Source organism: Nelumbo nucifera, chromosome 8 (assembly GCF_055504915.1).
Source record: "Nelumbo nucifera cultivar China Antique chromosome 8, China Antique-T2T, whole genome shotgun sequence".
NCBI lineage: Eukaryota > Viridiplantae > Streptophyta > Magnoliopsida > Proteales > Nelumbonaceae > Nelumbo > Nelumbo nucifera.
This window is the reverse complement of record NC_142656.1, coordinates 12,144,723-12,170,270: the sequence shown is the minus strand read 5'-3', so window position 1 is coordinate 12,170,270 and position 25,548 is coordinate 12,144,723. Positions and strand designations below refer to the sequence as shown.

At 40.9% G+C, this 25,548-nt stretch overlaps 1 protein-coding gene across 3 annotated transcripts in view; it reads right to left on the bottom strand.

Moving 5' to 3' along the window:
• Positions 1–23,697, bottom strand: part of GRV2 (DNAJ heat shock N-terminal domain-containing protein) — an 88,713-nt gene extending 65,016 nt beyond the window's left edge. For all 3 annotated transcript variants that reach the window (XM_010251572.3, XM_088893170.1, XM_010251573.3), the window contains exons 1-4: positions 22,372–23,697; positions 16,752–16,985; positions 16,459–16,546; positions 16,115–16,323 (exon numbers count right to left, since the gene is read on the bottom strand). In XM_010251572.3, the coding sequence (XP_010249874.1) occupies positions 16,115–16,323; positions 16,459–16,546; positions 16,752–16,985; positions 22,372–22,830 (990 nt within the window). In that variant the 5' untranslated portion in view covers positions 22,831–23,697. The remainder of the gene's footprint in view (positions 1–16,114; positions 16,324–16,458; positions 16,547–16,751; positions 16,986–22,371) is intronic.
• Between the last annotated feature and the right edge of the window lie 1,851 nt (positions 23,698–25,548).

Below are 25,548 nucleotides of genomic sequence, written 5' to 3'. Positions count from 1 at the left end.
TAAGAAGCCCTCCCCTAATCGATGAAGAGAAGAGGGCTGATTCGTATGGTGCAGTGGGTGCCTTGTGTGGTGTGATTCTTGGGTGATTAGGTAAGAGGTTCTATGCAATTTTTTTTTTTTTGGTGTGAATTGAATGATAAGTCTGTTTCAGACTGTATGGTGGGATTTTAGATTGTAGTGTGCTAGGGTTTGTGCATTTTTCAGTATGATTCGAAGGGGGAGTGGTCCTCAAATAATGTGGTGAAGTTTCAGGTAGTCGTGAGGTAGGATTTGTGGTGTAAAGAGTGCAGTTTACAGCAATAGTAAGTGTTGAAACCAGTGTGTTCAGTGTGTAGTGTGGTCTAGTGTGCAGTGTGCCGAATTCAGCAATGGGAGACAACAGTGATAGAAAGACTAGTGTGATGGTCCCTACTGACTACCTGAATGTTCAAATGACCTCCATTAAACTGAATGGAGAAAATTATGTACCTTGGGCTAAATCTGTAGAAGTCTTTCTTAAGGCAAAGAAGAAGGTGAAACACACAAGGGAAGAAAAACCCTCCACCGGTTCTCGTGAGTATGATGATTAGGAACAAGAAGATGCACAGATTATCACATGGTTATGGAACAGTATGGAACCCAAGAATAGTGTAAATTTCATGTTTCTTGATACTGCCAAAGAAGTGTGGAACCATGCTAAGAAGTTGTATTCGGGTCAAGACAATACAACCAGGGTATATCAGTTGTATCAAGAACACTTTAATCTACAACAGGGTAATCAGAGTCTTGAGGAGTACTATGAGAAACATTCATAATGAATTGATGTGACTCGATTTTTGGTGGGGTTGAAATCTGAGTATGAACCAGTGCGGGCTCAAATACTAGGAGGGTCAGCTCTCCCTTCCTTAGAAGAGGTGTTTGCTCGACTTAGGAGGATTTCCATTGGATCTATCGAGAACCCTAGTGTTTCCGATAGATCAGCCTTTGCAGTATCGAGAGGTCGTGGTGTTAGAGGTGGAGCTCGGGGAGCTCAGCCTGAACGTAGTGGTAGCAGTGGACTGGCATATGGCCGGAGTGGTGGTAGTGGACCTACATATAACCGTGGTGGTGGTTGTACTGGAGGTCGAGTTTCAGGGGGAGCCCGTGGTAGAGGTCGTAGTTCAGGTCCGAGGAAGTATACACACTGTGGTATGGATGGACATACCATTAATTATTGCTATGACTTGCATGGTCCACCCTCAACTTGGGCCAATCATGCCGTGACTAGTGACAGTAGCTTCAGACAGGAAAGTCATTCAACTGATCAGATACCTCCTACATCCACAGATGTTACCGGAAAAGAGATGATGAGTGTTTCCCATGATGAGTATGAGAGGTTTGTTCAAGCCACATCTCAACAGAACACGACCACTCTCGCACACTCAGGTATGGCTTGTTTGGCATCCACACCCAATCCCTAAATTATTGATTCTGGAGTCTCCGATCGCATGACTAAAACTCCAAGTGTGTTTTCTTCCCTCACTCATTGCCCAACATCACAATCTGGTACCCTTGCTAATGGTTCCACATCCTCCATTTGTGGTGTTGGTAATGTTAACATGGACCCTGTACCCTTATCCTCAGTTTTGTATGTCCCTAAATTTCCTTTTAATCTTATGTCAGTTAGTAAGTTGACTAAGTCTCTTAATTGTTCTATTACCTTTTACCCTTCTTCGTGTGTTTTTCAGGATCTCAAGACGGGTATGAAGATTGGTGGAGGGCATGAAGCTGGTGGATTGTATTATCTTGATGGTGGTGGAGGTACGTCAACAGCTCTCCAGTCATCTCTTTCTCCTCTCCAGTGGCACTGTCGATTTGGTCATCATTCACTGAAAGTTTTGAAGTCTTTGGTTCCTTCGTTGAGTCATCTTTCTGTTTTGGATTGTGAGTCGTGCCAGTTGGGGAAACATCATCGTGTTCCCTTTAGTCCTAGAGTTGATAACCATATGTCGAGTCCTTTTTCTTTGGTTCATTCAGATGTTTGGGGTCCTTACAAAGTAATGTCATACAATGGATATAAATATTTTGTCATTTTTGTTTATGATTATTCAAGGATGACGTGGCTCTATTTAATGAAAGAAATGAGTGAATTGTTTACCATTTCCCAAAAATTTTATGCTGAGATTCACAACCAATTTGGTGTTCACATTAAATTTTTTTGTTTCGATAATGGTCATGAATATTTCTCTTCATCATTTCAAGAATACCTAGACCAACATGGCATTATCCATCAGACTTCATGTACCTACACCCCACAACGAAATGGGGTGGCTGAGAGAAAGAATCGTCATCTTTTAGAAACAGCTCGATCCCTCATGCATCACATGAATGTCCCCAAACCCTTTTGGAGTGATGCAGTGCTTACTTCTTGCTTCTTGATTAACCGGATGCCCATGTCTATCTTTGATGGTCATTCTCCATTCACCACATTGTTTCTTACCTTGTCTCTGTTTCCTCTTTCTCCTCGGGTTTTTGGGTGTGTCTGCTTCGTTCATAATCTGGGGCCAGGAAGGGACAAGTTAGATGCACAATCTATTAAGTGCATCTTCCTTGGCTATTCCTGGACTCAAAAAGGGTATAAGTGTTATTATCCTAGCTCTCGACGTTCCTTTGTGTGTGCTGATGTTACCTTCTTTGAGTCTACTCCATTTTTCTTGGGGTCTGGTGATGTTTCCTCCTCTTCATCACCTCCTCCCCTTCCTCTTCCAGTTGTGGATTCTATTCATCTTCTTCCAGTTGTGACAAAGTCCTTGCCTACGGTGCCACCACCTATCTGTCACATGTATACACATCGCCCACATGTACCGACTCCTCCTCCAGCTCCATCATCGTCGACAGATCCGGTAGCTGTTCCCACACCAGCCCCAACCCCAGTATCTAATCTTGATCTTCCCATTGCCTTGAGGAAAGGTAAATGCAGTTGTACCTTCATCCTATTTCTAATTATGTCTTTCTCACTCATCTTTCTTCTTCCCATCGTCAGTTAATCTCCCTGTTATCCCCAAGGATGTCCAGGAAGCCCTTGCCTCTCCAGGATGGTGTCGTGCGATGGAAGAACTCTCAGCTTTAGCTCATAATCATATAGGGAACTCACAAAAGAGCACCAACCCCTCCTCCAATTCAGCCCTCGTCGACAGATCCTGTGGTTGCATCTTCTCCCTCGGACCTTGGTCTTCCTATTGCCCTGTGGAATGGTAAACGCACTTGTACTTCTCATCCTATTTCACATTATGTTTCAGCTACTCACCTTTCTGCTTCTCATCGCAACTTTATATCATTGCTATCATCTGTTTCCATTCCCAAGACTGTCCAGGAAGCCCTTACCTCCCCAGGGTGGCAGCAAGCAATGGAAGAGGAACTATCTACTTTACAAAACAATCACACGTGGGAACTCACTACTCTTCCTCCTGGTAAGCATGTTGTTGGGTGTAAGTGGGTCTACACAGTGAAGTATCTTCCAGATGGCAGTGTGGAACGATTGAAGGCCAGGTTAGTGGCCAAGGGCTATTCTCAACTGTATGGTGTGGACTATATGGAGACATTTTCTCCTATGGCTAAAATTGGTTCAGTTCGGGTGTTGATTTCATTAGCTTCTATGTATGATTGGCCTCTTTTGCAACTTGACATAAAAATGCCTTCTTGCATGGTGATCTCATTGAGGAGGTGCATATGGAGCAACCACCAGGGTTTGTTGCTCAGGGGGAGAATGGTAAGGTTTGTAGACTCAAAAAGGCAATTTCTAGACTGAAACAATCTCCATGTGCTTGGGATGAAACAATGTCAAATAGACCATTTTGTGTTCAGCAATGACTCAAAAGATGGGAAAATTTTGCTAGTGGTGTATGTGGATGATATTGTCATAACTGGGAGTGACAATAATGGGATTGACAAGCTGAAGAAATTCCTACAGGACCACTTCAATGCGAAAGATTTGGGTAAGCTGAAGTACTTCCAAGGAATAGAAGTTGCAAGGTCAAGACATAGAATTAACTTATGTCAAAGAAAATATGTTCTTGACCTACTTGAAGAAACAGGATTGTTAGGTGCTAAACCAGTAGAGACTTCTATGGAACTGAATGTCAAGTTGAGTGCTGATGCAGGTGAAGAGTTTGATGATCCTGGAAGATATAGGAGGTTGGTGGGAAAGTTGAATTATCTGACTATTACCCGCCAGATATATCATTTGTTGTGAGTATGATGAGGGCGGATTTGGCCCTCCAATGACATTGTGACACATGTCATCCCGAAACAGCTGGACGACACCCAGACGCCACCTAGGCGATGATTTGGAGTCCTAGACCGTAGTTCGTCTTCGCCCCGACCTGGCGACCTGCCTTTACCGCCAACCTAGCGACTTCGACAACAACTTAGGCCGACTAGGAGCACCTCGTCTAGGGCCGACCTATAGCACCTCGTCACTAGCCGATGTGACCTCGACACGAGGAGCTACCTCCCTCGAGGGCTTGTAGACCTGACTGAGGTCCAAGAGGCGACCTACGAGTTGTGCTCGCCAACAAATTCGATATGCATATCCCGACACTCTCAAGTTTCTCAGAAGTTGGCCCACGTACCGAGTATTCCAAAGGATGGCCAATGTGCGTGGCGATTACCTCCAGGGATCTCGAACCGGTTAGCCGACCTCCCGGAAATCTCGGATGCGGTGCATGAAGCCCACGACAAACAAAGCCTACAGAAAGGCACCAACCCCAATGACACGAAAAGGTACGTGCGATTACTTACATTCAAGCTCTCTAGCATTCAAGCTTTAGCTCGCAACTACAGCAAGAATACTAACTTAAGCATCAGAGCGACCTCACCGGATCATCCACCCCGGTCTCTCTGATCCCTGTTTTGCAGTTTGATCCTGCTCGCCACGTCAGCAATGTCCAGGCAACCTTCCAACTAGGAACTTCCAGATCGCGCATCATCAATTGGCGTCATCTGTGGAAAATGCTACAAGAAGCTAAGTTCTCACCTTCTAAAAGGCTAAGTCCTCATCTTCTAGAAAACTAAAGATCTCACCTTTTAGAAATTAAAGTTCTCACTTTCTAATTTCCATTTTTATTAACTCAAAGGCACTTTTGAGCAGCATCAACACCCAGAACGAATATCGATTATTGGGGAGCAAAAACATCTATGATGAACCTGGAGAACTTCCCTGTGACAATCAGACAAGTTCAAGTCGAACTAAGCATCCCCAGTGCCCCAGAGAAATACCCCGCCACCGCATGTAAATGCCCCTCTCCCCACGGTAGAGCCATCAGCAATTCCCGCCGGGATCGAAGCGCGGCAATTCCATGAGATGAAGCATGAATTCCTAGATGTGAGCATGGGAGCAGCTCGACGTATTCATGTCAATGCAAAATAGCCAGTAGCAGAATGACCTTAACAACCAGCAGTCTGGCGACAGGCACCTCAGAGTAAGGCTGTCCCCACAAGTCGAGCCAATCATGGTTCCCACAGGAAGTTGATGGCCACCAGACTAAGCAGCTCTACCGACTTTATCTCAGCCTGGATAAGCCTCATCAATCCTCTTCGCGAGGTCTCCCCTATAGATTGAACCCTTCGTGTCTCCCGCGAGAGTTAGCAGCCTACGAACTATGCGAACGCCCTTGCGGGTTGAGCCCCTCAAGCCTCCCGAGCAAGTCGGCGACCTACAGTAGTAGAGCTGCCCCCGTAGGTTGAGCTCCCTGTGGCTTCTCGTAGGAGTGGACGACCAGTGTCATTACAAGGCTGATGCAGCGCAGCCGTGGCCCCGAACTTCCGACTCACACCAACAACAACATTATGCCCTTGCAAGGGGGGGCAAAACATGTACGCTGTGGTCTCGCAAGCTCTCATCCAGGAATATAATCCCACGGGATGACGTAGAAGTAGCCATATGAGAAGTTACTATAGAATGACCACCCGCTTAGGCGGAAAGCTCAGGCTGCACGTCGGCTAAATAAAAATAAGGAGAATGGACCGCGAGTCGCTCCCAGAACTTAAGGGTTAAAGTGCGATAAAAGACCTCGACACCACATGAGATCCAGTCGCTTCTTCGGCATGGGCAAGACCAAGGACCTTGGCACAATACAAGACCCAGTCGCCTCTTCGACATGGGCAGATAAGTCCTAGTCACCTCTTCGGCAAAGGCGTGCTAAGACCCAGTCGCCTCTTCAGCATGGGCAAAATCAAGGATAAGGACAGTGGACCGCGAGTCGCTCCCAAAGCCTAAGGGCTAAGGTGTCGAGCTAATAAAAGACCTCGACACCACATAAGACCCAGTCGCCTCTTTTGCATGGGCAAAATATAAAGCAGTTCACATTCAGCACGAGAAAGAGAACAAAGGAAAGACTAGTTCACTTTCAGCACCATGACAGACGCAAACTTAGTCGATCTCTTCACAATAGACCTTCACCTCAGTTTCAGGCTCCGCATTGAACTCGCTGGTTACTCTTTTGAGAACCAGCTCAAAGGACGTTGCGTCAAAGTCTACCTAGGTGGAGCAACTTAATAAAGCAGTCACATAGAACCCCCTCTTGAGGATGGCATGATAAACTTCGCTCTTGAGGTAATGGTCAGATTGCAGAACCCCTTGACGGTTCCATCCCTAATAAGGTAGATGTCCTCGGGGTACTTGCTCCACCTCTCCTCGAGCAAATGAATTCACTCTCGTGCCCCGATAATCAAGACGGTGAGGTCCTGCGTAAGGCTGCAAACACTTGGACTCTTCCGACCTGAGAAGCAAATTGAACCGACGCTTATGACTATGAGCTTATCGAATCAGTCATTCTGGGCCAAAAGGAGCGATCTACTCCCTTCGCCGAGCTATTTTCAGCTCGGGAGTGGGGAGTAATTGATGGGGGCGGATTTGGCCTTCCAATGACATTGTGACACATAGCATCCCGAAACAGTTGGACGACACCCAGACACCACCTAGGCGATGATTTGGAGTCCCAAATCGTAGTTCGTCTTCGCCCCAACCTGGCGACCTGCCTTTACTGCCAACCTAGCGACTTCGACCACAACTTAGGCCGGCTAGGAGCACCTCGTCTAGGGCCGACCTGTAGCACCTCGTCACTGGCCGATGTGACCTCGACGCAAGGAGTGACCTCCCTCGAGGGCTTGCCGACCTGACTAAGGTCCAGGAGGTGACCTGCGAGTTGTGCTCGCCAACAAATTCGGTATGCATATCCCGACACTCCCAATTTTCTCAGAAGTTGGCCCACATACCGAGTGTTCCGGAGAATGGCCAACGTGCATGGCAGTTACCTCCGGGGATCTCGGACCGGTTAGCCGACCTCCCGGAAATCTCGGATGCGGTCTGTGAAGCCCATGCCAAACAAAGCCTATATAAAGGCACCAACCCCAATGACACAAAAAGGTACAAGCGATTACTTACATTCAAGCTCTCTACCGTTCAAGCTTTAGCTCGCAACCCAGCAAGAATACTAACTTAAGCATTGGAGCAACCTCACCGGGTCATCCACCCCGATCTCTTTGATCCCTGTTTTGCAGTTTGATCCAGCTCACCACCTGAGCAACGTCCAGGCAACCTTCCAGCTAGGAGCTTCCAGATCGCGCATCACCATATGGTGAGTCAGTTTATGCAAGATCCTCGGATTCCTCATTGGAAGGCAGTTCTAAGGATTATTAGGTACCTGAAGGGTGCTCCAGGTCGTGGTTTGCTATACGAAAGTGGAGGGACTCTTGAGGTAGTGGGGTATACAAATGCTGATTGGGTTGGTTCTGTATCAGACAGGAGATCAACTATAGGGTATTGTACCTTCCTTGGTGGCAATCTTGTAACCTGGAAGAGAAAGAAACAAACAGTGGTAACAAGGAGTAATGCAGAAGCTAAGTACAGAGCTATGGCTCATACCACATGGGAACTAGTATGGTTGAAGAACTTGCTACAAGAGATGGGGTTCTCAGTTGATAAACCCATGAGGCTATACTGTGATAACCAAGCAGTTGTTCACATCTCTTCCAATCCAGTCTTCCATGAGAGAACCAAGCATATTGAGGTCGATTGTCACTTTGTAAGAGAGAAAGTGATCAGTGGAGTGATAACCACATCTCATGTGAGCTCGGGAAATCAGTGGGTAGATCTCTTTACAAAGGGATTGTCTCGGGGCAGAGTAGATTATATTTGTGGCAAGCTGGGACTATATGACATATACTCTCCAGCTTGAGGGGGAGTGTTAGAGTTCACAAGACAGGGGTATTTTGGTCATTTGGGCTTCTTCTTCTTTCTAGGACTGAATAAGGTTTTCACATAAAAGATGAGAAAATACAAAAATATAGTAATTTAAAAGGTGCACCTGAGGCGTACCTAGGCGCATAGGCAAGGCACATTTTAGAGTAGGTGCAGCACTTTCAAAAGGTGCACACCTGGTGTGCCTAGGTGTGCGCCTGATACGCCTTGTGCCTTGTAGGCGCGTGCCTTTTGAAAATTGTACGCCTTTTTGCTTTTTTTGAACCTAGCAGCTAGGTTGGGGGCTTTTTGCTAATGTTGTTCATTCATTCATCTTAATAAAATATCTTCTTAAAAGGCAATTAAATTTATAAAAGCATTATTTTTGTGTGAAAATTAAGAATTTAAGACCTTAACATGGACTTGTTTGGGCTTGCCTCAATGGGCATGGCACAAAGGCGACTCGTAGAATCAGGAATGTAATATGTTTTACATCACATTAGCTATTCGAAGTAATGCAATTGAAGAAAAAAAGAGATTGTGAGCTTCATATGCTTGAAAATGTTTTATATGTTTGATTTTATTTTTAAATTTTCATTTGAATACGCTTTACATGTTATGTTTACGAATTTAGATAATAGGTTTTTTAAAACATTAATTCTAAAATTTAAATTTATATTTCATAATATTTTTTAGAATTTTTTTGGCTTTTTTTTTAATTTTCTGACTTTTTTAGCAATTTTTTGTATTTTTGCACCTTGCTTCAAAAAGGTGTGTGCCTCGCCTTGCGCTTTTAAAACACTAACAAAAAAAAGCCCTTGCAGCACAAGCTATTATAAAAAACATAGAAAACTCAACAATACTCCCCCTCAAATTGGCTCTATATATCAATCATGCCCAACTTGTCACATAACTCATTGTACCACAAACTTGGAAGACCCTCTTTGAGAATATCAGCAAGTTGTTGCTTCGAACTAAAATATGGAACATAGATTTCAACCTTATCAATCTTCTCCCTTATAAAATGCTTGTCAACTTCAATATGTTTGGTTCGATCATGGAGGACAAGGTTGATAGCGATATTTATGGCTGCCTTTTTATCACAATATAGGGACATGGGGTTCACAACATTAAACATAAGTTCTCCCAGCAAGTTCTTTATCCAAAGTACTTCAGCAAACACCATGGGCCATGGCCCTATACTTGGCCTCAACACCCGATCTTGCCACAACATTTTGCTTTTTACTCCTCCATGTCACCAAATTTCCTCCCATAAACGTATAATATCCACTAGTGGATTTTCTATCATCCATAGTCATTGCTCAATTAGCATTAGTATAAACCTCTACTTTTAAATGATTATGCTTCCTAAACAACAACCCTGCTCCTAGATACTACTTCAAGTACTTGAAAACCCTTTGTGCAACCTCTAGGTGAGGAACCTTGGGAGAATGCATAAAATGACTTCCCACTGCATAAGCAAAGTTAGGTCGTGTCATAGAAAAATAAAGTAGCCTTCCTATTAACCTCTGAAACTGCTTTGCATCCTTCAATTGTTCTCTATCACAATCTCCCAACTTACAATTAACATCAATGGGGGTATCAGTCGGCTTTACCCTTAGTTTACTAGTGTCTTGTGGAAGATCCAGGATGTATTTCCTTTGAGACACAAAGATGCCCTTCTATGACCAAACAACTTCAAACCCTAGGAAATACCAAAGGGATCCTAGATCTTTAACTCCAAATTGAGAGGCCAAAAAATCCTTTAAAATATCCAATTACCTATGATAATAATACCATCTAGACATCTACATAAACTATCAATATTGCAGCCTTTCCTTGACTCCTCTTAACAAAGAGGGTGTGATTAGATCGGCGCTGCTTAAACGGTTAAACCCTACTTGCTGAACTGCCATGTGGCACTGCTCTAGGCCACACAAGACTTCTTCAGTTTACACACCTTCTCTTCACTACTCTTGGCACAAAAACCCGATGGCTAAATCATATACACCTCCTCTTCCACGTCACCATTCACAAATGCATTCTTAATGTCAAGTTTATGCAACACCCAATCCAAATTGACCATTAGTGACTAAAAAAACCTAAAATGGAGTTCATCTTTGCTATTGACGCAAATGTTTCAGCATACTACAAGTCATAAAGCAGGATATACCCCTTTTCCACCAGCCTTGCTTTGTACCTTTTCACTATCCCATTTGCCTGGTGTTTAACTAAAAACACCCATTTACAACCCTACTAGGTCTTTCCCTTCTAGAAGATCCATCAACTCCCAAGCGTTGTTCTTATAGAGGGCATTAATACCTTCATAGCATCTATCCACTCAGGATAGTTTAAGGCCTTTGCGACATTTTTGGGTATAGGAATACTGTCAACAATGATAAAAAGGCACGGTAAGAGGGAGATGCATGCTCATAGGACAGATAGAGAGTAATGGGATGTTTGGTAGTGCATGACCTAACATTCTTTTTATGGGCAATAGGAATGTCAAGGTCATTTACACCATCATCAATAGAAATAGAAGTTGGATGAACCAATAGGAACAAGTGTAACTAATTGGGGTAGACTTACCTCCTAGGAATCTGACGATACTGATTGCACAATACCCAGTAGCTCCACATCCGTGGAACATTGTTGATCTCTACAGTGCTTACGTAGGAAGACACAAAAAGGAGCAAGATCTAAAATTGAAGGAAGTTGGACATGCTTCTCCTCCACTCTACTACTCTCTCCCTAAGGAGAAGCGAGGTAGAAAGGTTGCAACTCAAAAAATGAGACATCCATGGAGACATAATTTTTCCGAGAAACAAGGTCAAAGCAACAATAGCCTTTTTGAGTAGAGGGATACCACAAGAAAATACATGGAATGGAGAAATCATGAACAAAACACAACAACCAAAGATCTCAAAGGAATGGAGAACAAAGGCGATTGAGGAAACAAGAGCTGATGAGGGACCTTATAGTCAAGCATCCCAAATGGCATACGATTAATCACATAAATGACGGTGAGCACAACATCCATCCAAAACCTCTTAGGAATGTTCATATGCAACATTATCCCACAAGCAACTTCAAGAAGATGTTGACTTTTCTGTTTAGCAACACTATTTTGTACTCTTTTTCGTTATCTGACCGAAATATTTGAATTTCTACATGGAATTGAATGAACACCATTTGCTAAAAATCTTTCACAACTTCTGGAACTTCTTCCCTAGTACGCATACGGAAGATCAAGTATAGCGAGAATATCATCAATCAAACTGATAAAATATCTAATAGTCACCCTTAGATGGTGTAGTAATAGGCCCCCAAACATTAGAATGCACAATATGGAAAGGAAAATAGGATTTTTTTTATTACTTGAAGAAAACAATGTTCTACAATGCTTGCTTAATTAACACGTTTGACATTGAAAATTTGACACTGAAAGAGACTTAAACAAGCATGAATAAATAATTTAATAACTCAAAAGGCATGTGACCTAAACAATTATGCCATAAGAAAACTTGATTCTTATTAGACTGACTCAACTGACTACTCAATTCTGATACTGATGTCTTGAAACCAGCTTCATTCTCAAGAAGATAAAGTCCATCTACCATGCTTCCTCTAGCAATCGTTATCCCGAAGGTGAGATCCTAAAACACGCAAGAATGAGGGAAAGTTACACTGTAATTCAGGGATTGGGTAATAGTACTTATAAGGCCCTGTTCGTTTTTCGGTAAGTTATTTACCTGGGTAAATGCAGTTACTTGGTAAGTTTTTCCTGGGAAACACTTACCTGGGTAAGTGCATTTACCCATGTTCTTTTATTTCTCATGTAAATAAGACAATGACTATTTTAGCCATAAAAAATCATTATTAAAAAGGGCATTTTTGTCCCATTCAAGTATTAGCAACTTTCCCCTAGGTGGGAACGTTATTTACCCACCTAGGAGATGGGATACCCAGGAAAATAAACTTTCCCAGGCCCCTACATAAATCTGAAAAAAGAACATGGGATTCTTGGTCAATGGGAACCAAAATCCCATTGACCAACTTTCCCCCCTCTCAAAATCCGAAAAAAGAACGCCCCCTAAATAGCAAATTGAGAGAGGAAGTTATGGAACATGTAGTCCATTGGTGAGAGCAATGCCATGGGGAAGGGATATTGCTCCTTGACCAGCAATGGAAGAGAAAGATCCATTTGCAAGTCTTACCTTACCCCTTCCAAATAGGCCATAGGAATGAAACAAATTGGACTTATTGGTCATGTGATTGGAAGCCCCATAATCAATAACCCATGGGGAGTCAGAAGCTAGTGTGGAAACATGGAAAGAAAAGGCGCCAATACCTGATGTAGATGAAAATGAAGTAGAGGGAGTATTGGTTGCACTATCCATCTAACACAAGGCCCTACCATAAGTGTCTAGGTGATCACAAAATAGGTTATGAGCTCTTTGCGGTCTGAACTAGTATGATGCTCTGAGGTGCAGTAGTAGTACTGTTGGGCGAAGAATCATTGGTTGCTACATTTATTGCATCATACTTCGTTTGTCCTTGCACCTTGTTTGACTCCTGATTCTCAGTTGCCCACTTTGACTTCCCAATAAAATCCCAACTGGTCTTACATGTATGCTTGGAACACCCACAATGAGTACACCACAATTTGTCCTTGTCATCACCCTTCCTTATCACATTGTTACTAGCTTTCACAGCCAAAGCAACCTGCTGCTCCCCCTCAATTGTAATCATCAAACTCCATTTGCTTTCCTCAGATTGTATTATGACATAGACCTCTTGGATTGATAGAAGATCACTACTCCCCAAAATTTGGGCCCTAAGGGATTCATACACTGGGATTCAGCCCTAACAAGAATGCAAAAAAACACTGTTGGGAGCATAGTTGTCAAGGCGTCACCTAGGCGACTAGGCAGCTCACCCAAACGCCTTGACATTTAGCAACTAGGCGCCCTTCTAGTCAACCAGGCGCCTGCCTAGGCGACTAAGCACTAGGCGACAAAAATGACAAGGCAGGCACCTTTTATAATGTCATTTATATTGATGTATCGTATTAATGTATGTGTTACTACATTTTATTATATGCTATATATCAATTATACTTTGTTTTAATGTTTTACTATTGAAATTTAAAAGATCAAAGGGTTTTGAGGAGAGAAAAAGAAAAGGAAAGAAAGAAAAGAAAGAGGAAAGAAAGAATAGAATAATAAAGTTCTTTTTTTCTATTCTCTCTCTCTAATTAAATAAAACAGAAACTTCATCCTTGTTTTTTTCTATTTTACTTTCTATCTTGAATATTTATCATATAAAGTTAATAACCTTCTTTAGCTGCTAATTAATATGAATTTGCTCCATTAAATACGTATTATAGTAGTATTATTTTTGAAAATAATGAAATTAATACATGTAAAAGATTTTTATCTTTTAGATGTGATGATTTGCCACATTTTTAGAGGAAATTTAATGTTCTTAATAAAGAGAATTGCTATTTTTTCAATTAACATACATGCTGAATGGTATATAAAACTAGGAAACTAGCCAAAAGTCAGTTTTTTATATTATAAAACTTTTATTGCCTAGGCAACTAGGCGACTAGGCGCCCCCAATGTCACCCAGAATCACCTAGACGCCTTGAAAACTATGGCTGGGAGACCAATTTCTTGTATGATTTTGCATCTTCATCATTTTTCCACCCAATTGTCTAGTAGTGATCTAACTCTTTCCAAACTGAGGTAGGGGCTGAATGGTAAGCAGACAAGCTACAAACACCCTGCTTACACGTAGAGGACTTAGCTTGCAACTGATAAATTTTTGAATAATGCCTTTGCTCAGAATATGTTGATTTAGCCTATTCCCATATCTCGGTTGCTATATTAACCCACATAAAGTTCTTTCTCACTTCAGTTCCATAGCTACAAGGAGCCAGGATATCATCACCATACTGTAGGTCCCATCAATCATATTCAACAATCCCTGCCTTGGGTTCCTTTACTTTGCCGTTTTTGCAACCAGCCTTCCCTCTTGCTGTAACATACAATTTTATACCCTTAGACCATACCAAACAATTTAATTTATTCAACAGCGAGATTGGCATAGGAAAATTCATGTTGTCAACCCCAACACCAAATGTTCCCTGAGATGTTGTGACTCCAGAAGACACAAAATCGTCGATGCCATTAGAACAAATACCCAGATCATCAAAAAACAGTCTGATCACAAAAATAAGTCCAACACTTCACTTCCAGTCCTCACAAAAAAAAAGAGGGGGACCAAACACTGATTGCACTAGAGGGATTGCTGAAAAGTTACTGCACAGACTGGCCACACAGCCCAAAGTTCAAGTCTTACTCATAACCAGTCCCCAGGACACATACGGCAATGGAAAACAGCACACACCATGATCCTACAATCCATTATAATCACAGAAAACAAAGCACAGAACCCAAGAAACACTGCTCACAGCATCCGGCTATCACCAAATACCTTTTCTTGGCACCATGACCAAGGAAGAAACGGAAAAACATGAGACGCTGCTGGTCACACCAGTCCAATGGAGAGAATCCTTTGGAAAGATGTGGCCCATTCAACTCCTCTTAAAGCTGTCACTAATCCAGTTTGGTCCCCTCCAGCTGGTGGGTTCACCAAATTGTAGTTTGATGGTAGCAGTGATGGAAACCCAGGGCCATCAGGTATTGGAGGAGTTTTCAGGGATGAGGGTGGAAGAATTATTGCCTTGTTTTCGGGCCCCATTGGAATTGGGGATTCCCTAAGAGCTGAACTCTTGGCAGTTTTGGAAGAGGTAAAGAGAGAAAGGGATTTGAATATAAAATATCTGATGGTGGAGGGTGATTCTATATTGGTAATTGGCTGGTTACAGAATGAAGAGATGGGATTCTGGAAATTTTTAAATGAAAAAAAGAAATTTAAGCAGCTGACTCGAGGCATGGAAATTAAGATTCAATGGATTAAGAGAAGTGCAAACTCCTTTGCTGACTCACTTGCCAAACAAGGGGTGGGAAGAGATGGTCTTTTTTGGGCATTGTTGTAATATGAGTATCATTCTCAGGGAGGGTGAAGAGATTTTACCCCTCCCTCCTTTCTTTTGTACTTTATGCTATCATTAATAAAATTCTGTTATTATCCAAAAAAAATCCTTTGTTTCACAATCCAAAAAAGGAAGAAAAAGGAGAGCAACACAATCGGGAAGTCTTCTACAGCCCAAGAAATTGCTCTGATACCATATTAAAGAAAGTGCATGAGCTCCGATACCATATTATCCAGTAGAAACCAACATGAGAAGAGAGGAAAAGAGAGGAGAAGAGGAAGAGAAGAGAAGAGAGAAAAGTTTTGGGAGTCGAAAAATCTGGTCCAGTGGCACCCTCTTGGATATTTGTACCTAAGTGATAATTAAAAGGTGAGAAAATACAAAAAAAAAAAAGAAACATAGAACAACACAAACCCAGTGTGTCAAGATCCCACATTCAATAGTCAGAATTTGTTGAAGAAAGCATGGTTTTAAAACATCAAAGTAACAAGTCATTCAGTTCAGCCAATTCAGCTGTTACCAAAGGCCCCCAAAGCTAAGTGCAGTTGTCTATATATCAAACAACACCCACTGTAGCAAAATCCATCAGTTCAGAAATCAGTTATATGCAAACCAATCTAACAGCTCAACAGTGAAAAGAGTCACACACTGGCATAACAAATCAATAGTGCAACTCTGCTAAAAAGCAGGGAGTGTCATATGCACAAATAGGAGTTCTCCAGAACATGCTAACAAGATGGCAACATGTAAGTAATAAGTGGCTAAAGGTAATAGAATTATAGAAGGATTCAATAAATGGCAACAAATTTTGCAACCTCATTGCTCTGTTCATTTTCAGGAAACCAATTGCTTACCTCATAGTTCTCTGGTCGCCTTTCAACAAGTGAAGCCTTTGTAAGAATGAGTTGGCGGGATACAGCATCACCTTGCTCCCCGAGTCCACCTTTAGGCCCAATACCCAAACTCAACCCTAAAACATGTGCAGTTCCATGAGCGGAAGACCGCAACCTTGTCACAGACCATCCTCCACATGGAGTTTCTTCAGCCCCAACTGCTTCTTTGGCTGAGCAACAAAGTTAAGTATTAAATAAGATGCGATGCTATATCAATTTTTTTATCACTACAATGGTAGATCAAATTAAACATGACAATACATGCATATTGCAATACACGTGAAATACAGTTGAAATTTATTTACCTCGTTTTTTAATATAGTCTACCGCAGTGAGTGATTGAGAACTGTCCATGGATAATGACAAACCAACCGTGGATTTTGCAGTTTTGGTCTGCATTGAAAGTTCAAAAAATATAATAACTGATGCAGAGCACTACTAAAAACCAAGGAAAAGTAGAAAGAAAAGTAGCAGGTAAAGCCAAACATTCCCACTGAAAACTAGAATGCACTTCAGTTATTTATGCAAACATCTATGTGTTCTATTTACATTGAAATTATAGATAGGTAGGAACTAAGGCAGAAGATTCCAATCATACCAAACTTGATATGATGGCAGTGTTTGTGGTTCCTGATGCAGCTTGAAATGCTTTGGATTTTCTTCCATAGAGAGGGCAAAGAACAAAACCTCCGTGTTCAACACTTTTCTTCCCATAAGCATCAGACAGAATAAAAATGGCAGGGGAATCCATGTCTCTGAAATCCAGGCACCATCGAAGGTCTCCAGATTGCACTTCAAGAAGCTCAACTCCAACAGCAGTAACTTTTAGTTTCTGCACAAACAATGGTTAATAAATCCTAATACAAATGCAGTTAATTTAGCAGCAAAAGTAAAGTCAAGGGCAAAAGTCAAATGGTTTATTCAAAACTCAGGCAGTATACAGACATATCTGATGCATATTTCACCAGGTAGGTAGGTTGTTATGTTAGATGGCATTAAATTCAGCCCAGAGAAAAGTTAATTATATTTCCAGAGATGGAAGATTGTTTTGGAGCTTCATCAGTCTAACTGTCATCATCTAAGCCTTGTCCCAACTATATAGAGTTGACAACATGAATCCTGTTCCGCCATTCCATCCTGTTGAGTACCGTATCCATTGTCAAATTGTGAGCCCTTAAATCATTTCTCACTACTTCAACCCATGTCCTTGTAAACCTGCCCCTAGCTCTTCTAGCCCCTTCAACTTGTAGTAGATCACTTCTTCTTACTGGTGCTGTAGATGGTCTATTCTGCATATGCCAAAAGCATCTCCACAAGTTTAGAAAGATTTTGAGTAACTTTAAGAGGTGCAGGGCCCACGTTTTGGGTAAAAGGTAAGTTGGGAATCAAAAGGGGAGAATTGAGAGAAGAATTAGAAGGCATGGCGGCTTACAGGCTTCATCGGAAGAATGCTTCCTCTGCTGGTTCGTCAGTGGATGATGCTTCTAACAATCAATAATATGGGTGTGGCTCGGGGATATGCAAAGATAAATCAAGTTCAAAGGAATTACTTCAAGATACACAGGGTGAGGTCACTTCCATTGCTCTGTTGCTTGAACCAGTTGAAGGTACTCAAGAACTGTGCCCTATTTCTATTTGCTTGGAGCTGAGACAGGAGAATGGGGGTTTTGTTCCTAGTTACCAGGAGGAAGCCTCAGAGAGGGAGTCGGGAGTAAGGGAGGTGAGTGAGGCTATGGTGGAGAAGGTGGAAGAAGTGGTGAACAACAAAACCAAGGATGGGGAGGAGGCAGGTGACAACAAAGAAGGAAGCGGCTTAATAGAAGTTAAGAGCGAGAAGGGGATTGGTTTAGAATTCTTTAATCAAGACGTGTTGCATAGGAACAGCATCGATTATGTGGTATTTGAAATGGTTGTTGGAAGACTAGGAGTGGACTTGGGTCATAGGGGGCCTAGGGGCAAGAGACGAGTTTGGCTGGAAGTGGTGAGGTTTTGGAGGCCCCAAAAAAGCCCAGAGTTTCGAGCAAGCTCAACATGGTTCATGTTACTACGGTCTTCTCAAGGTTGAAAAATGGTCTGGTGAAAACTGGGCCAACCAATAAGATTTATAAAAAAGAGTTAAACTCAGATCTCTGAGTCTTGAGAACTCGTGCCTGGATTCTTCACTCTCATCTAAAGGGGCTGGAAAGATGACCCTTCCGGTGGATTCTCAAAGCATGGAGTTAAAAAAGTCTGACCGTTTAGAGAAAGCAACTAGGGTTGATTCTGATTCGAAAGAGGTTTCTGTCAAAGTGATGCCAAGGGAAAAGGAAACAAAAAAAAAAGCATGGACTTGAAGACTCTAGTTGACAAAGAGGTGGAAATTGGCAAGTCTTTGAGCTTGTTCTTCTTAGGAGGAGAGAACTTTGATAGAAGAGCTTTTGAAGCGTTTGGGAGAAAAGAGGAAGGAAGAAGGTTCCTGAAGTGTTAGGGGTAGAAATTTGGGATGAGGAAGGAGGCCCAGATGAGTTTGGTGAGGTGGAAGATTGACCTGCACATAGTATCTGCCCTGCTGGAGTAGTCGTTGTTGTGCAAGAGTAATGTTATCTCTTGTTTTCTTTCCCTGTTTTTTTTTTGTTGTTGGTGTTGTAGGTGGTTAGTAAAAGTCATTGGGTTTGGGGGTGTCGTCTTTTTCTTACAAGTCGCTTGGAGATGTCATCTTAACACCTGCTTTTAGTTTGTATTCAGTTTTTTTCCTTTTTTAATAAATTTTTCTTGTTACTTATCCAAAAAAAAAAAAAATGCATCTTAGTCCCCTTTCCCTCATTTTATCATCTATTGGAGCTACTCCTAAGTTCCTTTGAATAAATTCATTTCTGATGATCTGATCCTATTCTTTCTAGTTTTCCCACTCAGCCATCTCAACATTTGCATTTCAACCACACTCACTTTTGGGACAAATTGTTTCATGATTGTCCAACACTCTACTCCTTACAATATTACTGGCCTTGTAACAGTTTTATAAAATTTTCCTTTTAGCCAGAGTGGTAAGTCTCTTGTCACATAAGACTCCGGATGCACCTTTCCATTCGACCCATTTTGTTGTACGGGTGTAAGTTGGGTTACCCGGTTTGAAGATTTCCAGATTTCCAACTACTTCGGGCTCAGATTTCACCCAGGCACATTGAAGATTTAACAAACTCCCAACCCAAGTTGCACTCCTATTTAAATTCTACTTCAGACCTCTAACCTTGCAGGGAAGTTTCCATCAAAGGAGGTGTGGGGCAGCCCTGTACCTCCAAAAATTCAGACTTTTTGCTGGGAAGTGGTACTCCAAAAAATTAATACCTTGGATTTATTGCAAAAGAGAGAGGCCAAATATGTGCCCCCCCCCCCGAGTGGTGAGCCTCTTTGATCCATCTTTTTGCAAGCAACCAAAGGTTCGTGGAAGGGTTATGTGGAGAGCCACAAGAGCAGCTGTGTAATGGTCAGTATAGTCGTATGGGAGGAAAGAAACAATAGGATCCTCAAAGGTGTATTTAGATCCAAGGAAGAGGCAGTGTAAGGAGTGACCATTAAGGTCATCCACTAGTTGAAATCTTATGGTCTGTTTAAGAACTTCTCAGCTGAAGACATTTAGAGAAATTGGGATGTTGTGGCAGCTAAAACTCCATCCAAAGCTGTGGTACAGAAAATTTGGTCCCCACCAACACAAGAAAGGGTAAAACTGAACTTTGATGGAAGCTCTATAGGTAATCTGGGCCCATCTGGAATAGGAGGTGGTTTTTTTTTTTTAATCAATAGCATCAATTTTATTAAATTGAAAAGAAAGTGGTAATTACAGACTGTTAAAACAGTTTAAGTTCATGAGAGATAAAAACTCTTATCTCTCCCCATGAAACCCCAAATCCCTTACAATTGTGCCCAAAACAATGAATCTCTCCCCACCCCTAGCTTAGGAATAGGAGGTGTTTTCAGAGATGATGAAGGTAAAATAATGGCTCTTTATTCAGGTCCAGTAGGAGTTGGAGACTCCTTAAGAGCAGAAATCTTGGCTGTACATCAAGGAGTAAGATTGGCCAAACAGTTGGGGCTACAGAAGATTGAGATAGAGGGGGACTGTGCATTGGTAATTGGATGGATCGTGGATGCAATCAGGGCATCTGGGAATTTGGCAACATAGACAGCTGACAAGGGAAATTTAGCATAACAAGGGAGGTGGGTGTTTGTTTTTAAGTGGGTAAGGAGATCAGCCCATGGTTTAGCGGATACCTTAGCAAAACAAGGGACCGTAAGGGAGAGTTTGTACTGGGCAGTGCTGTAATGTATGATGTCTATTGGCTCAACCTCTTCTACTAGGGGTTGACTTCTATATTTCAGAATTCTCATTAATGAAGTTACCGATTCTGATCCAAAAAGAAAAAAAAAATCCTCTTCAAACTCTCCCTTGTTATGGATTATCAAACTAGAGTAACAGAAGAGATCACACTCTTGGTCTCCAATCTTAAGTGTACCCTGATTTCTAGGACTGTTCACAAAGAGAACCAAACCAGCCCGACTCGATTTGATATGGTCGGTTTCCAAAGGCTGTTAGTCAGTTTCAGTTCATTAAAATGTACAACCCGATTAATCAGGTTGGTTACTTGGTTTCAGTTTATAAGTTTGCAAACCAAAAGTATCCCGACCCAACCAACCATATATATAGCCTAATATCTAGTGAAGTGGCATCTATCTAATATAGCCTAGTTGCTAGTCCACCAGAACCCAAAAGTTTAATTATCTCTCTTTCACGTTCCATTTCAGTAGTTTCCAATTTTTCCCTTCTTCCTAGTTCCCAAAAAAGTTAAATGCATTAAAAGTTGTCTTTTCTCCGTTTCACAACTTTTGACACTGGAGAATTCTAAGTTCCCAATTCCCACAAAAGTTAGGATGCCTTAGAAGTTGTCTTTTTCTCCCTTTGAAAACTTTTGGTCAGTGATTTGTTCGAAACTGACCAAACCAACTCTTCATGTTTCAAGTTGATTTCCCTGCCTGGTCGATCAGTTTCAATTGGCAGAAACCTCAACCCAAGTAGGTCGGTTCAGTTGAAAAAATTGTGTGCAAACAAACCAAACTGACTCATGTGCAGCCCTACTGATTTCTACTCCTAGTATCATTAAACTTACATTGCATATATTCTGTTTTAGTCTTATTTATGTAAAACCACTTGTTTCTGTGGTATTTGACCATAAATCTAATTTTGCATTTAATTCTTTGGTTTCATCATAAGTGAATATCATGCACCATGGGATCTCCTCATGAATATATTTAGTCAATTTATCCACAACTAGTGCAAATAAATAAGGGATAATTGTTGGGCCTTGGAGAAGTCCCATTGTAATTCCAAATTCCACACACACAAACATGTATATGTACAAACTATTAGATAAAATTTTGACAAAACACTGGCTTGTTAACTTATGGCTATGAGTTATGATAAAATCAAGGAAAACGGAATGAAGTTTGGCCATACCATATAATCCAGGCAATCTTTTTGAAATATGAAACTGCCTTTGAAAAAAGAAGCAATACATGCTCAAATAAATCCTCTTTGCTTTCTATGATGTTCAAAAGAAAAATAAATACATTGAATCTTTAGGAAAACCATGTATGCTTGCTTTCTCAAATCACAAAAGAAAAAAAAAAAAAATCTAATCAGGTCCTGGAAAGGGGGTAAATAAATTAGCTTAGATTAAAAAAAATGGCTACCTCATGTCTATTAGTAACAAATCAAATTTAGTTTAGTTTCTCAACCGAAATAAAAGATCCAGCACAAAAGCTTTCAAATACATCACAATTTTATTGGATCAATTCTTTTAGATGAAGTAAGTTGCTAATCACAAATCAAAACTAATTTAATCTCCTACTGTCCCATAATTGGTAGAGAGTGGTCATTAACTAGTTGCAACAATTTATTAAAACCCTCTGGTTCTAAGGAATTCAGAGGGATAGACTGGCAGGGAGAGCAGAAAGGTGGATTGTATAATTCGAATGCCCTGATTTTTTTTTCTTTTGTCTCTTATTTTCCCTATTATATTATAGACAAGTATAATGAATCCTTGTCCAGGAAAAGTAATAAAAGCATTTAAATCCAGGTGCATGGCAGTGCCAATAGAAACTTCGAGAAAAGTTGCGGTGGAACAAAGTGAATTATATAAGCTGGGATGAACAGAGGAATAGGATGGCTATTGAAAGTAACTTACAAAAGGAACCCACTCTGAAGTCTTTCGGCGAAGATGAAGCACCGGGAATTCTGCAACAGCACCAATTTTGCTCCATCTAATTCTGTACAATTCAGTCAATATACTTGCTCTAAACTTTGAAGAGAACTTAATAGCCTTGAATTTTCCACGACCATCAGTGCGGACACTGATTGTGAACTCTTGCGCATTTTCATCCCGTCCTAAGATTGGAGCTGCACCTTCATAGTCGCTGGCGACATCATATGAATTGGTAACGGAGAGCGTTGATGGATCCAAGGTGATTATTGCAATATTAGAGATACACAAAATTCGTTTATACCGCCCACGCCATGAGTGTTTCACCACCATATACCTCGCCAAGTACTCAAGTTCTTCGGCTGCAGGGGGAGCCGAAGAAGAGTCACTTGAAGAGGGCTGGTGGTCAGAAGCAGATGCAGCATGCCGGCTTACAAAATCCATCTGCGAAAGGAATTCAAGGGAATGAGTCCGACGAGCATTAGGACGGAAAAGGAACCACAATCCCAAGCCCGTCTGAGCCGCTGCCGGGCTTTGATGAGACTGATTCGCCCCCAGTGCTTCCCAACTAGGTGAATTCCTCCAACTTTGATCACTTACTGATACTCCGGATATTGAAACCTCTCTAAACAACTCAAATCTTTCATCGATGAGCCGATAAACCCTAGAAACTTCAGAAAGTACCTTGAATTCTTCGGAGCGCTGAAAGTAGAGAACGAGATGCCTCTAAATTTTACTTACCAGGACAAATTTCTCTGCAAATTCTCCCAAAATTCAATATGAAAAAACAAACGGATCCACAAAGTTTAAATCGACAAGCACAAGAATGATGAATTTCCTCCAAAACTTGACCCCTATATTATAACAAAGGCGAAATCTTTAGGGTTTTTTACAAGATTTCATTACAAATAAGCAACAAATTGCTATGAATTTCTCCTCCTAACCTAAGCCAAATCAAACACATAGGATCATCATTTAATGTTTCTCCAATTCCTTTTTTCTTCTAAATCTTCTTCCAACCGATAGCTTTCAATCACTGCCGACAGACTCGAATTCGATGAAATTCCGGATGGATTCCACACTAAAAGGAAACAGGCATAAAAGCAGTACAAAATGAAGCCTAGAATGTGAAAGAATTGAGGTGAGAGAGAAGGAAGAGAAACCGTGGCCAGCTAAGAGAGGGCCGGTCACCTTCGTTAAGACCACTCTGTCAACAGACTTTCGGGCTCGGCCATTAGGAATATAGAAGATTTCACTAATATACGCCTGTTGGTCGATGAACCCGTCAGATCACGGAATCTTCGTTCGTGTGAGAGATGTCTGTATTAATAAGCTCATTAATGGCTTAACAAACAAACATGAAACATGGGCCATGGCTAAGTGACCAGACCAATGTCCACATCGTCACATAGCCGACTCGAATTAAGGTGAATCAGGTGACCATGGACCGAGTTCGGATCAGCTATTAACAACGTCCCAGCCGGTCATTGTAGCCATACATCGGGAACATATCCCATAATAACAACGGAGATATTCCTGATATGCGGCTACAATGGCTATTGGGACAGTATTGGGAGCGTTGTATTAGTAGCAGATCTTTATCCCCATGGACCGGATTGGGCGGCTGGCCAGGGACGGGTTTTAACTATGGCACATGGACCATGGGGGCAATACCAGCCTATCCGACTATCCGAGTGCTGGCTGAAGAGTTCGCTTTTCGTGGTTCCGAGTGTGGCCCAGCCCACACAAATTTTCGGGTCATGACCATGTTTTTTATGTTAAGGTCAGGCCCCATTTGGGCTCGCATCAAGCCTATAAATTTCCGGGCCCGGTTTCAACCCAACAATTAAGGCCCGACTCATCCTACCGTATTTATATGGCATTTGTAATATTTTGTACTTATACACGTTATGGCATATGTTTTGTACATATTTTATATGCATTATAATATAAAACATTATACATATTAGATATAATATATTTAAAGGCATGGGCCTAATGCCCAATCAGGCAATCTGTACTGTTTTAATGTCATATTCATTGTTATATTATTGGTGTTTAAATTATTTCTTACTATTTTAATCCATTATCCTTTTGGTATATTGCTTGCCCTTGTAATTCTTCCAACTTGTAAAAATCATTTCTTGTTATGTACATGATGGATTAAAAAATATATATAAAAAATACACAAAACTCGTAAAAATATTGGCATATCTCTAATGTCATAATCATCATATAAAACTAATCAGCGTGATAAATAATAATAATTTTTCATTAATGATGGAAGTGGAATACAAATTCTAAAACTAACTCAAAAAATACAACTTTTTTTTCATTCGAGCGATAAGCAGTTCAACCATCTAGATATAAAAATGATATCAAAATTAAATAGTACAAACTTAAAAATATATAAAAATAGACAAATAATGAAAATATATATATTTTATAGAAACAAATTTGTGCATATGCCTAATATCATACTTTCACCGTATTAAACAAAAACAAGTGCCATAAATATGAATTATTTGTATTTAACAATGGGAATGAAATAGAAATTTTAACTCATCACCGAAATGAAACCATTTTTCTATACGGGTTAAAAGGGTCCAATCCATTATGTCATAATTAAATAATAAAGTTTTAAAACTATATATGAGTATAAAATATTTACTGATATAGAAAAATTGCAAAAAATATATGGACATATCTAAAATGCATATATGTTCATATAAAACAAAACAAAATGTGACAAACATAGACAAATACAAATTATATAAATTTTAATTATTTTTTAAAATATATACAAATAAAAATATATATTAAATAAATATAAGTATAATATATAATTGTCCATATCAGCATTGGACGGCGTTCAATAATTCAGATTAGCGTTTCAACATTTGACGTACATCCAATTCGCCCTTCTATTTAATCAAATTACTCTATCATGGATTCACTTTCCAATGCATTCGAGATGATATCGGGATGATAGGTGGGGTTTGCGTGACTGGTTCATCACAATCCTGCGGAATGATACACATAGATGACAAAGGACAGTGAACACAAAATCATATTTGCGGTGTAAAATTTGCTTGTGCATCAAGTTCCCTTTCTACTTAACCTAATTCCTCTGACATGGATAAACTCCAACACTTCTAATGG